Genomic DNA, 12718 nt, shown 5'->3' with positions numbered 1-12718 from the left:
CAGTTAAAGGTGTACAGAAAAGAAAATTGAATTTGAGCCCACTTTGGGTCATAAAATTAATGTGATAACTCATCTATCAGACGATGGAGGCCAAACTTTGTGCAAAATTCTATTTTTGAGTAAATCCAGGATGAAAGTCTGTATTTTTTTTTCGCATTGGATAATGCAGGCGCACGGATTATACGTCAGCCTGTACACGATTCACCAGCCACTGATATTGGATCCGTCATCCGTCATTCAAACGCCTGAGACAACACACACACACACGGAGCTCGGTCTCGCCCCAAGCTTTGAATATCCCGCCCGCTCGATAACGACCAATCAAATTCGTTTTCCTCACTCGGGTAAACTCGTGTTGCAGCTCGTGACAACTCGGCGCGACAAACAGGACAAACGGCCATTTCTGTACACCTTTAATGCAGCATCTTTACTAAATAACAACACATGACACACAATTCAATAGTCGATACTTTGACTATTGACGAATCATTTCACTCACGTTATTTTCTTCTTTTAACTTCATCAACGTAAATTCTCCTCCGAGGACAATAAAGATATCTTCACTTGACTTGATCATTAAGACTATGACATGTTTTAGTTAATTAAATGAATTAATATAATAATCAAAAGCAACAAATTATGTTTTCAAAATAAAAGCCTTCAACAGGATGTAGTGTTTCCTGTTTTCCCTTTTCAAAATAAAACTTGTGTCCCGTGTGAACGAGTCAAAGTTTCACTCCCACTGAACTCTTTTGTTGCTTCTGTCATAAATTTTCTCTTTTCTGTGAAACGGCCCCGAGGTCAAAAGGTCAAAGTTCACCACGACTGCCTCTGTTCTCCTTTATTCACTTCATTAGGAACAACTCATTCTGAGATTTAAATAAATGTTTTATCTCTAAACTCACAGTGTTGTTTTGTATTTTTCATTTCATTTATGTTTTTTATAACTCGTTTTCTTTTGTTAGAGCTGAAAATTAAAATAAAAACGAGTCAAACACAGAGATGTTCCACACATTTAATCAGGAAGTGATGAGTTTTCACAGATTTGATGATGTCGCCACAAACTGAGCAAATACCAACGGAAAAAAAACGCACAAATGCACACACACACACACTCATACACACTCACACACACTCACATACTTAGACACACACACACTCACACATACAGCTTATAGGATATACACTATAACACAGGAAGCAAAACAGCAGAAACAACAGAGTGTCGTCATCAACTACCTCTGTGTGTGTGTGTGTGAAGTCACAGCTGCAATGTAAACACACTCGATGGATCACGACACACACACACACACACACACACAAATATATAAAGGGATAGTTCAACATTTTGTCAAATTGGCCCATTGCCATAATCCCTATAGTCATAGCAGTAGGTTCGTTACCTTTAATTGTCGGTGCAAGCTGTTTTTAGAACGGCGGAGCAGAGCTGTGAGCTGCTCAGAGCTATGCTACGGAGGCTAATTGCTAACGTTTTGAGCTAAATTCATGCAAAAACCTCTGATGCACGTTGCCTTCAGGGACAGTTTTTCATCAACAGTCTCTGTATTTCCCTCTAAAACAACTCTGTGTGGTAACGTTGTGTTATTATCTCATAGCGTGGTGAATGTGCAGCTCACAACTTGTCCACCAGAGCGTTGTGGAGTTGTTGGATTGTGTATTTGATGAGTTTGATGAGGGAAACCAAGAAATCCCATAATGAGCCTCCGTAGCGTAGCTCTGAGCAGCTCACGGCTCTGCTCCGCCGTTCTAAAAATAGCTTGCACCGACAATTAAAGGTAACGAACCTACTGCTATGACTATAGGGATTATGGTGATGGGCCAATTTGACAAAATGTTGATTGTTGAACTATCCCTTTAACAATACATCGACTAACAGGAACGTTTTGCATAAAGTTAAGAGTCTCAGCTCTCAGGTATCAACTACAGGTGTGTGAGGACACATGGCTTTATAGGTATCATTTTCATCATCATTATTAACATCATCATCATCATTAACATCATCATCATGGTGAGGTTTGATTCACCTCATACACACACTCAGGAATGTTTCCAAACGAGCGGAGCGGCTGCTTTTATTGCCTCTGATCATGTAAAAGGAGGAGGAGGAGTTCCTACGGCGGCTCAGAGGGGTCAATGCACCGTGACTCTGCTATTGATCCACCATCATTAACATTAGTGCAGGAATGTAGCTTTACAAAGGGTTAATAACGTCTGATTAATGCTTCGTAGTGAGTTGTTGTTGGACAGGAAGTGAAAAACTGAAACTAACAGTAAAATTTACACAAAAAAATTACATTTCACCTTTTTACAAATATAAAATACCTCAGAACAGACACAGATATTGAAGTTTAACTTTGAAATTAAGGCAAAAAACAAAACAAAACAAGTTAAAAAGAAAACAGTGTCACACTGTTTAGTGTCCCCATGGAAACACGTGTGTTGTGTTTCCTCCAGCTGCAGTGCACTGAGCCTCCTGAGCCACCGTAGCTCTCACCACTGACTTAGTGCAGAGTCGTATGGAAACGTGTTGCATTCATAGCTCGGTTTCTCAGAGTCAATGATTTCTCTGTTTTTTGGAGTAATATTTAGCTCCAACCTGCAGGAAACGTAACACGAGGACTGATTTCAGAATAAAGGCGCTCAATTATGGAGTAAGACTGCTCTGATATTCTCTGTACTGCAAAAAAAAAACTCTTTCCAAGAATATTTGTCTTATTTCTTGTCAAAATGTCTCATTTCTAGTCAAAACTAATCTCTTTATACTTAAAATAAGACTCATCACCTAAAAATGAACTTTTTTTTAGATCATTTTCACTTGTTTCAAACTAATTTTCACTTGAAATAAGTAGAAAAATCTGCCAGTGAAAGCAAGTTTTTTTTGTGTTTGTAATAAGAAAGAAAAACTTGCTCCACTATCAGATTTTTCTACTTATTTCAAGTGAAAATGTGTTTGAAAGAAGTAAAAAGTGTCTAAAAACAAGCTGCTTTTTAATGTGATGAGTCTTATTTTAAAGTAGAATGAAATTTGTTTTGACTAGAAATAAGACAAATATTCTTGGTAAGATGTAGAGTTTTTGCAGTGTGTAGTAACAGGTCGTCTCCTCAACATCACAGTGAAGATAAGAAACATTAGTATCGTTGGGCTTTTACTTTGAAAATCTACATCACCTTGCAAACTATGCAACTGAATCCGATTTGGAAGGCAACCTTTATTTTGAAATCAGTCCTAATACGCTCTTACTGGTATATCATGGATCTAATAGAGCTAATAGACCCAAAATGAAAACTATTACTCTGAAAAACTGAGCTTTTTTTCCCCAAGTGAATGCACCACGCTTCAGTAAAGTAAAGTAATAAAGTAATAAAGTAATAGAGTAAAGTGGTTTGACTCTGTCTCCTCCGTGTCTCAGACCTGCAGCGTCTTCGCTCCGTGTTTCACGTCTGAACCTAAAAGCTTGGAGGACGAGTGACGATGAAGATAAACATCAAAGTTAAAAGTCTTTAAAATCTTCTGATAAATATGATTTTTTTTCTTTTCTCTGCACAGATAAAACACAGACAGACTCACAGACAGAGAGACAGCTGTGGTCCAGATGTGGCTCTACAGTACAACACTACAGCATCAGCAGCCTCTAACACTTCTAGTCTAACCAACTACTACTGTAAGAGAATAAATGCTGATTGATTCCTGCATTGATCTCTGATCGATCAGACACTAAACACTAAATCATTATCATGTTCAACTGCACATTGTTTTAATCTCTGTTGGTTTTAAAGTGACAATAGACAACTTGTTCTGGAGTAAAGGTCATGAGTTTATACACTGAGGAATGAAGATCAATAGAAGATCAATAGAGGATGAATAGAGGATCAATAGAGGAGGATGAATAGAGGATGAATAGAAGTATTGAAGATCAATAGAGGATCAATAGAGGATCAATAGAGGAAAAGAAGATCAATAGAGGAAGTCTGGAAGCTCATCTGTGACTGTGACCACAACAGGAAGTGGACCATAATAACATGATTAGATTGATATGAGTGATTCTGTTTCCATGGTAACTGAACCAGAACAGAACAACACCAGTGAACAGCAGAACACAACGCTCTGGGATCTGGGATCTGGACTTCAGTCTGGACCAGAGCCGCCAGAACAAACAGAACTCAAATTAATAGAATCTGATAATCTAATAATCAGTTTGAATCGTTTTTTAAAGAAAAAAAAAATCGATTAATCGTTTAAATCATCGACAGATTAATCGGTAATGAAACTAATTGTAAAAACGGGCTATACAAATAAAATTGCCTTGCCTAGTTAACAGATTTGGTGTGAACGCCCTCTAGTGGACGTGAGACGTAATGATAAGCTGCTATGGGTGTAAATATAACTAGACAATTTCCTCTGGGGAAATTTTGAATGGGCCACGGGGCTACTGCCGGTTTTGCCATCTCTGTCAACATGGGAATCAAACCCACGATCTTAAGGTCAAGAAAAACTGTATGACCTATCAAAACGTGGAGTAATACGACAATACACAAGACTTGTGTCTACTGTTTAAAGTTTAAATGAAGTCTCTAGGTGAAAGTATGCCTGAGCAGTAGACGTTTGTTAAACTCCAATGATTGGTCTTTTTCGCTCTTTTTTTTCGCCCGTCCCATTGACTTCAATGCAAAATTTTGCGTCGCAAAAATCTTACGTCGCGAAAATTCGTAAACTGTTGAGAAAAGTAATAGCACACCGATCCCAATCGGAAAAATAATAACTAGGCTATTTCATAGCTGTAGGGACCAGTGCCCGGTGCGATGGCCCGTGGCCCTAATGAGCTAAAAAAACATTAAAAACATTAAAAGTTTGAATATTTAAGATGCAAAGCGTCTGACGGCCCTGGTCCTGCTGCTGAGGAGGAGGAGGAGGAGGAGGAGGAGGAGGAAGGTGTAGTTGTCTATTGCCACCGGCCTCAATGAATGAATCTATAAAGTGCATCAAAGTGAAGGAACAAAACCAAACAACAACAACAACAGCAACAACACCAAACACTGTAAATATGGCTCCTGTTATGGCCGTTATCTTTCTCCCTCGGCTCAGTCCATCGTCGTGTGTTGCTAGGTAACGACCAACAGCGTCAGAGGAAAATACTTATTAAAGGGCGATTCCATGATTCAATCAATCAAACACCTCTTTTGGTTTAAAGTCGCACGTCGTCGTCGTCGTCTTGTTCTTTACGCTCGAGTGGAACTGAAGTTAAAACTGGTTAGAAAACAGAGAAACTGGACACGACGGCTCAAAGTGTCTCAGTGTCGCAGAGTGATGATGTCACAGCTTCTCCACGAGGAGCAGGAGGAGGAGGAGCAGGAGGAGGAGGAGGAGGAGGAGGAGGAGGAGGAGGAGGAGGAAGAGGAGGAGGAGGAGGAGGTTTGCATTGTTTGTGTGGAGACGTGTGTGTGTTGGACGTACAGCAGAAAGAGGAGGAGGAGGAGGAAGAGGAAGAGGAGGAGGGAGAGGAAGAAGAGGAGGAGGAGGAGGAGGAGGAGGAAGAGGAGAGAGGAGGAGAGAGGAGGAGGAGGAGGAAGAGGAGAGAGGAGGAGGAGGAGGAGAAAGAGGAGCAGGACTTCCTCAGTAGGGGATCTGGTTCTGGTAGTACTGCAGCATGTCGTAGGTTTTACTCCTGCAGAGACGAGACAGAGAAGAGACAGAGTCAGAGAGTTATTATGGTTCACTAAGAATAAAACTAAAACTAGCAGTGAACAAATAATGTAGTAAAGTAAACTAACTAAATAAAAACTACGACTAAGACAAAAGCCCTATTTGCACGGGATTAGTTTTACCTGGGGACGTCCGGTAATTAGTAAATCCCCCCCCCCACGTCTGTGTTTCTGGCGGTGCATTCACGCGGGATAAGTGAAGTCTGTATTTTTACTCTAATTTACTGACATTAACGCTCAGATATGACGTCAAAGCTGCACGTCGGTCGTAACATGCGGTCACATCCATGTGAGAAGCAAATGTAAATAAAATGTCAAAGCAGCAACGTGACTTCGCAACAGTGCAGTTGTTGTCGCAGTAATGAGCCGTCACGGCATTTGTATTAAAAAGCCGCCGTCATCCATCTCAATGACCTCCTAAATTTTGCTCTTTTTATGGATCTGAGCTGTTTATTTAAATGGGTCTCCAGCACCGATACCAGCCCGTGTGTTTGCACCTAAAACGCCTTCGAAAATGCCTCTCATAATTTCCACCTCAGCCTCCATGTTTCAACCCGTACAGTAGCTATGGTTTCAACCGGGGAGGAACAAGAAAATGCCCCTCAATTACTGAGATGCAGATTGGCACGGGACTAGTTTTACCACGGGACGTCGGTCTTTGGTGAAATATAGTCGGTCATTTGTGGGGGAATTTTTACTTTACAAATGACTGACATGGCGCATTCGCACGGGATTAAGATCACAGACGTCCTCCACAATTATTACTAATCACCAGAGGTCCCCAGGTAAAACTGATCCTGTGCGAATAGGGCTTAAGACTAACTAAAAACTAGTCAATTCCTCTGAAATAAAAACTAAACTCAAACTGATTCATCACTTGTTGAACTCACTGAAACTAAACTGGAATAAAAAGCAAACTGAAAAACTAAATAAAAATAAAAACTGATGAACATTTTAAACTATAAAAACCTTAGTGTGTGTGTGTGTGTGTGTTTCAGTTTGTTAACATGATGTTAACGTCATGTGTGTGTGTGTGTGTGTGTGTGTGTCTGACCTGCTGCTGAGGAAACAGCTCTGGATGATCTTGATGATGAACGCCGCTGCTTCCTTCTCACTCATTTGTGGATTAAATCGTCCCCTAATGGATTAGACAGAAATAAAGAAATAAAGAAATATGGATCAATATTTACAGTGATTCTCCACCGGGGGGCAGCAGCTGGAAAGTCTTCTGTTGAGGTAAAGATGTTAACAACCTGTAGATCATTTAGAGCCACGGCAGCAGATGAAGTTTAGTCTTTACTCTGTTCAAACAGCTGCAGGTTTGAACTATAGATCTAAACAACGAACCACTGGGTTGGTCACTGACATTTGCTGCGTCTCATTTCATCCTAAAAACACCGAAAAACATTTGATTTCCTGCAAATAAAAAAAGAATTTAGAGTAAAACTCTGTCTGTAGTTCCACTCTCCACTCTCTTACTTGAGCAGTTTGATGGTTTGTCCTCTGAAGCAGGGAAGTCCCGTGTCCAGCATGAGCGTTACCAGGGAAACCACAGCGTCCATGTACGGTCTGAAACACAACATTAAAGACTCGTTATGAATTATCTTACGTACGGCCGGGTATCTGACCATAAGGCCGGGTATCTAACCGTAAGGCCGGGTATGTTACCCGTACAGCCGGGTTTCTAATGGTTTCTGGCGGTTTCTAACGGTTTTTTTAACGGTTTCTGGCAGTTTCTAACGGTTTCTAATGGTTTCTGGCGGTTTCTAATGGTTTCTGGCGGTTTCTAAAGGTTTTTCTAACGGTTTCTGGCGGTTTCTAATGGTTTCTGGCAGTTTCTAACGGTTTCTGGCAGTTTCTAACGGTTTCTAATGGTTTCTGGCGGTTTCTAAAGGTTTTTCTAACGGTTTCTGGCGGTTTCTAACGGTTTCCAACGGTTTCTGGTGGTTTCTAAAGGTTTTTCTAACGGTTTCTGGCGGTTTCTGGCGGTTTCCAACGGTTTCTAATGGTTTCTGGCGGTTTCTAAAGGTTTTCCTAACGGTTTCTGGCGGTTTCTAACGGTTTCTAATGGTCTCTGGCGGTTTCTAACGGTTTCTGGCAGTTTCTAACGGTTTCTAATGGTTTCTGGCGGTTTCTAAAGGTTTTTCTAACGGTTTCTGGCGGTTTCTAACGGTTTCTAACGGTTTCTAATGGTTTCTGGCGGTTTCTAATGGTTTCTGGCGGTTTCTAAAGGTTTTTCTAACGGTTTCTGGCGGTTTCTAACGGTTTCTAATGGTTTCTGGCGGTTTCTAACGGTTTCTAATGGTTTCTGGCGGTTTCTAACGGTTTTTCTAACGGTTTCTAACGGTTTCTAATGGTCTCTGGCGGTTTCTAACGGTTTCTGGCAGTTTCTAACGGTTTCTAATGGTTTCTGGCGGTTTCTAAAGGTTTTTCTAACGGTTTCTGGCGGTTTCTAACGGTTTCTAACGGTTTCTAATGGTTTCTGGCGGTTTCTAATGGTTTCTGGCGGTTTCTAAAGGTTTTTCTAACGGTTTCTGGCGGTTTCTAACGGTTTCTAATGGTTTCTGGCGGTTTCTAAAGGTTTTTCTAACGGTTTCTGGCGGTTTCTAATGGTTTCTGGCGGTTTCTAAAGGTTTTTCTAACGGTTTCTGGCGGTTTCTAACGGTTTCTAATGGTTTCTGGCGGTTTCTAACGGTTTTTCTAACGGTTTCTGGCGGTTTCTAACGGTTTCTAATGGTTTCTGGCGGTTTCTAAAGGTTTTTCTAACGGTTTCTAACGGTTTCTAATGGTTTCTGGCGGTTTCTAAAGGTTTTTCTAACGGTTTCTGGCGGTTTCTAACGGTTTCTAATGGTTTCTGGCGGTTTCTAACGGTTTTTCTAACGGTTTCTGGCAGTTTCTAACGGTTTCTAACGGTTTCTGGCAGTTTCAAACGGTTTCTAACGGTTGCTGGCAGTTTCAAACGGTTTTTCTAATGGTTTCTGGGGGTTTCTAACGGTTTCTAATGGTTTCTGGCGGTTTCTAAAGGTTTTTCTAACGGTTTCTGGCGGTTTCTAACGGTTTCCAACGGTTTCTGGCGGTTTCTAAAGGTTTTTCCTAACGGTTTCTGGTGGTTTCCAACGGTTTCTAATGGTTTCTGGCGGTTTCTAAAGGTTTTTCTAACGGTTTCTAATGGTTTCTGGCGGTTTCTAACGGTTTCTGGCAGATTCTAACGGTTTCTGGCGGTTTCTAAAGGTTTTTCTAAAGGTTTCTGGCGGTTTCTAACGGTTTCTAATGGTTTCTGGCGGTTTCTAACGGTTTCTAATGGTTTCTGGCGGTTTCTAAAGGTTTTTCTAACGGTTTCTGGCGGTTTCTAACGGTTTCTAATGGTTTCTGGCGGTTTGTAACGGTTTCTGGCAGTTTCTAACGGTTTCTAATGGTTTCTGGCGGTTTCTAACGGTTTCTAATGGTTTCTGGCGGTTTCTAAAGGTTTTTCTAACGGTTTCTCTAACGGTTTCTAACGGTTTCTAATGGTTTTTCTAACGGTTTCTAATGGTTTCTAAAGGTTTTTCTAACGGTTTTTCTAACGGTTTCTAACGGTTTCTTACCGTACAGCCAGGTATTTAACGGTTTCTAACGGTTTCTAAAGGTTTCTGGCGGTTTCTTACCGTACAGCCAGGTATTTAACGGTTTCTAACGGTTTCTAACGGTTTCTTACCGTACAGCCAGGTATTTAACGGTTTCTAACGGTTTCTGGCGGTTTCTGCTGGTTTCTTACCGTACAGCCAGGTATCCTCTGACACACATCTCCATGAACCACTTGAAGGGCGTGGCCTCCATCTTTCCTCCCATGATCATCACCATCTCATCCGTCAGCTTGATGTCCGGCTCCCAGCCCAGGTTTCCTCCAGGAGAGCTCTCGAACATGAAGCCGAAGTCTGGACACACAACACACACACACAACACGGTCATCACTACTGTAGACTACTACAACACACGCACGGTCATCTACCTATGTGTATGAGGTGTAAACAGTGTACCTATGTGTATGAGGTGTATAAATGGTGTATAAATAGTGTACCTATGAGGATAAACAGTGTACCTATGTGTTTGAGGTGTATAAATAGTGAACTATGAGGATAAACAGCGTACCTATGTGTATGAGGTGTATAAACAGTGTGCCTATGAGGATAAACAGTGTACCTATGTGTTTGAGGTGTATAAATAGTGAACTATGAGGATAAACAGCGTACCTATGAGGATAAATACTGTATCTATGAGGATAAACAGTGTACTATGAGGATAAACAGTGTACCTATGTGTATGAGGTGTCCCTTGCTGTCCAGCATGATGTTCCCGTTGTGTCGGTCTTTGATCTGCAGCAGGAACAGCAGCAGGCTGTAGGCGGCCATGCTGCGGATGAAGTTGTACCGAGCCTGAGGACAGAACAAGAACAAGAAGAACCAGTGAGACCTTTAACAGGAACTACACACTTCAACAGTTTTATTCACATTAATATATTTATCGATCTTCAGATAAATGGATGGACAGGTGGATGAAACATGGTGAAACACGGTGAGTGAAGCGTTGCTGCACCTTCTGGAAAGCCAGCGTGGACTCGTCTCCGTACTGGTTACGGAAGTAGTCGTACATCCCAAAGTCTGTCTGTCGCCCCAGCTGGTCTCTGGACTTACAGTCTGGGATGCACTCGATCACACCGCACTGACCAGGAGGAAGAGGAGGAGGAGAAGGAAGAAGAGGAAGAGGAGGAGGAGGAGGAGGAGGAGGAGGAGGAAGAGGAAGAGGAGGAGAAACATGATCATCACAACAAAGTCAGACAGAGTTTCACCTGTGACTCGACTGAGATACATGACACAGAAACCACAGCAGCAGTCTGATCAGTGGTGTAGTCTAATGTGTTGTAGTGGGTAAACTGCTTTTTAGGTGGTAAACTGTTCATACTTGTATCACATAGACGCTGCTTCTCTAACTGTTTTATATCAAGGACCCAAAACTGACACAAACTAGACCACGGACCCCCATTGGACAAAACACCAGAAATACACAAACAATCAATGTACGTTTAAATGAGGCGTAAATTATAGAGACATTTTTAGAAAAAAGTGGTCAAATTTTTCTTTTTTTCTTTTTTAGAAAAATATGGTAAAATTTCTAAAAAAAAAATAAAAAAAAATAAAATAAAAGTTTTAAAAATTTTAGAAGAAACTAGTAAAATTTTAGAAGAAATTCTAGGAAAAGTGGTAAAATTTCACAAAAGAAAAAGTTAAACAATAGTAGTAAATAGTAAAAAAGTTTTTTTTTTTAAATTGAGAAGTAACTGGTAAAATTACTCTTAGAAAAAGTGGTAACATTTTTCAAAAAATTATGCTGCTCTGCTGTCGGTGCTTCCTGATGCCATCCATCATGGTGTCTGTCAGTTCATTCATTGTCTAGTGTTACTGCTTTTTGTGCATGGCTTCTTTTTTATCTGTAAATATGAGCAGTTTTAGCTCAGTGATGATCAATTGACTCAAAATTAGTGTTGGATCATAGCACTACACCGGCTGCATGAGATACACCTCTTGTTTTAACATTTTGAATCTCTACATATTTTTCATTAATTTCTATATGTAAATCTTAAGAAAGAAAGAAAGAAAGAATGAAGTAAAAAGACAGAGCAAAGTGGTAGTAAGAAAGAAAGAAAGAGATAGAGAGAAAGAAAGAACAATAGAAAGAGACACAGAGAGAGGGGTAGAAAGACAGAAAAAGGTAGTAAAAAGACAGAAGACTGGGAGTTGAAAGAAAGAAACAAGACAGATAGATAGACCACGGACCCCCATTGGACAAAACACCAGAAATACACAAACAATCAATGTACATTTAAATGAGGCGTAAATTATAGAGACATTTTTAGAAAAAAGTGGTCAAATTTTTCTTTTTTTCTTTTTTAGAAAAATATGGTAAAATTTCTAAAAAAAAAATTTAAAAAAAATAAAATAAAAGTTTAAAATTTTTTAGAAGAAACTAGTAAAATTTTAGAAGAAATTCTAGGAAAAGTGGTAAAATTTCACAAAAGAAAAAGTCAAACAATAGTAGTAAATAGTAAAAAAGTTTTTTTTTTTAAATTGAGAAGTAACTGGTAAAATTACTCTTAGAAAAAGTGGTAACATTTTTCAAAAAATTATAGAAAAATGTGGTAAAATTTCTCAAAAAAAAAAGGGGGGGGGGGGGGGGGGGCGAACAATAATACAAATAGGGGTAAAAATTCTTTAAAAAAATAGTAAAAAAAAACAAAAAACAATGATTAAAAAAGTGAAAAAATTCTAGGAAAAAGTTTACTTTAGTTAGATAGTTAGTAAAATGTATTTTCAGTGGCTATACTGAGTAAACCTGAGTATCACACAGACTACACCACTGCGTCAGACTGGTGTTTTTAGTAACAACACTCAGAGCCAATCAGTGAGGAGCGCTGTGTTTGCAGGGGCTGATGGGAAACGGAGTCTCACCCCGGGCGCCGTGGCAACCACCCTGTAGGGGAAGACGAACAGGTCCAGACCGACCAGCTGGAAGATGTTCTTGAAGAGGCCGATGATCTGCAGAGCCAGCATGTCCTGCAGCACAGACACAGACACAGAGATGTTCAGTCAGTCAGGAGGAGGGAGTTTACAATGTTGGAAACTTTCCATGGGAATTAACGGGAATAAAATATAGTTGGGGAAAATATATTGTAGCCTAATCTTGGCTAAAACAACCAGATTTAATGCAAATACACTTGAATATATATGCTATTCCTCAATCACATGCACACAGCACACTGCTTACTGCAAGGCTGTTGATTTCTTAAACTTTTGAGCCCAAATAACAAGATGGGGGCTCCTTTCATTTAACATGAACATTGAATGGGATATTTCTTTTTTTTTTGTGTTAATATTTTACTCAACATTCATGTTTTTGTTGTTCAGTAAAAGAATTGATTGTTCATACAAGAATTAAAACTTGATAAAGTTCTACTCACAAATAA

General features: G+C 40.0%; 2 protein-coding genes across 2 annotated transcripts in view; one reads left to right on the top strand and one right to left on the bottom strand.

Annotated features, from left to right (window-relative positions):
- ube2l3a (ubiquitin-conjugating enzyme E2L 3a) overlaps nucleotides 1-12718 on the top strand; it is a 274466-nt gene that overhangs the window by 167482 nt on the left and 94266 nt on the right. The window lies entirely within an intron of this gene.
- pi4kaa (phosphatidylinositol 4-kinase, catalytic, alpha a) overlaps nucleotides 5571-12718 on the bottom strand; it is a 61086-nt gene continuing 53938 nt past the window's right edge. Inside the window, exons 47-53 of the mRNA XM_083983602.1 lie at nucleotides 12204-12308; nucleotides 10294-10419; nucleotides 10013-10133; nucleotides 9476-9635; nucleotides 7201-7290; nucleotides 6776-6859; nucleotides 5571-5684 (exon numbers count right to left, since the gene is read on the bottom strand). Of these exons, the coding sequence (XP_083839728.1) occupies nucleotides 5633-5684; nucleotides 6776-6859; nucleotides 7201-7290; nucleotides 9476-9635; nucleotides 10013-10133; nucleotides 10294-10419; nucleotides 12204-12308 (738 nt within the window). The 3' untranslated portion in view covers nucleotides 5571-5632. The remainder of the gene's footprint in view (nucleotides 5685-6775; nucleotides 6860-7200; nucleotides 7291-9475; nucleotides 9636-10012; nucleotides 10134-10293; nucleotides 10420-12203; nucleotides 12309-12718) is intronic.

The sequence above is a fragment of the Trachurus trachurus genome (assembly GCF_905171665.1).
Source record: "Trachurus trachurus genome assembly, chromosome: 12".
In the NCBI taxonomy this organism is placed as follows: Eukaryota; Metazoa; Chordata; class Actinopteri; order Carangiformes; family Carangidae; genus Trachurus; species Trachurus trachurus.
The sequence above is the reverse complement of the archived record's forward strand: the minus strand, read 5'-3'. Positions and strand labels throughout refer to the sequence as shown.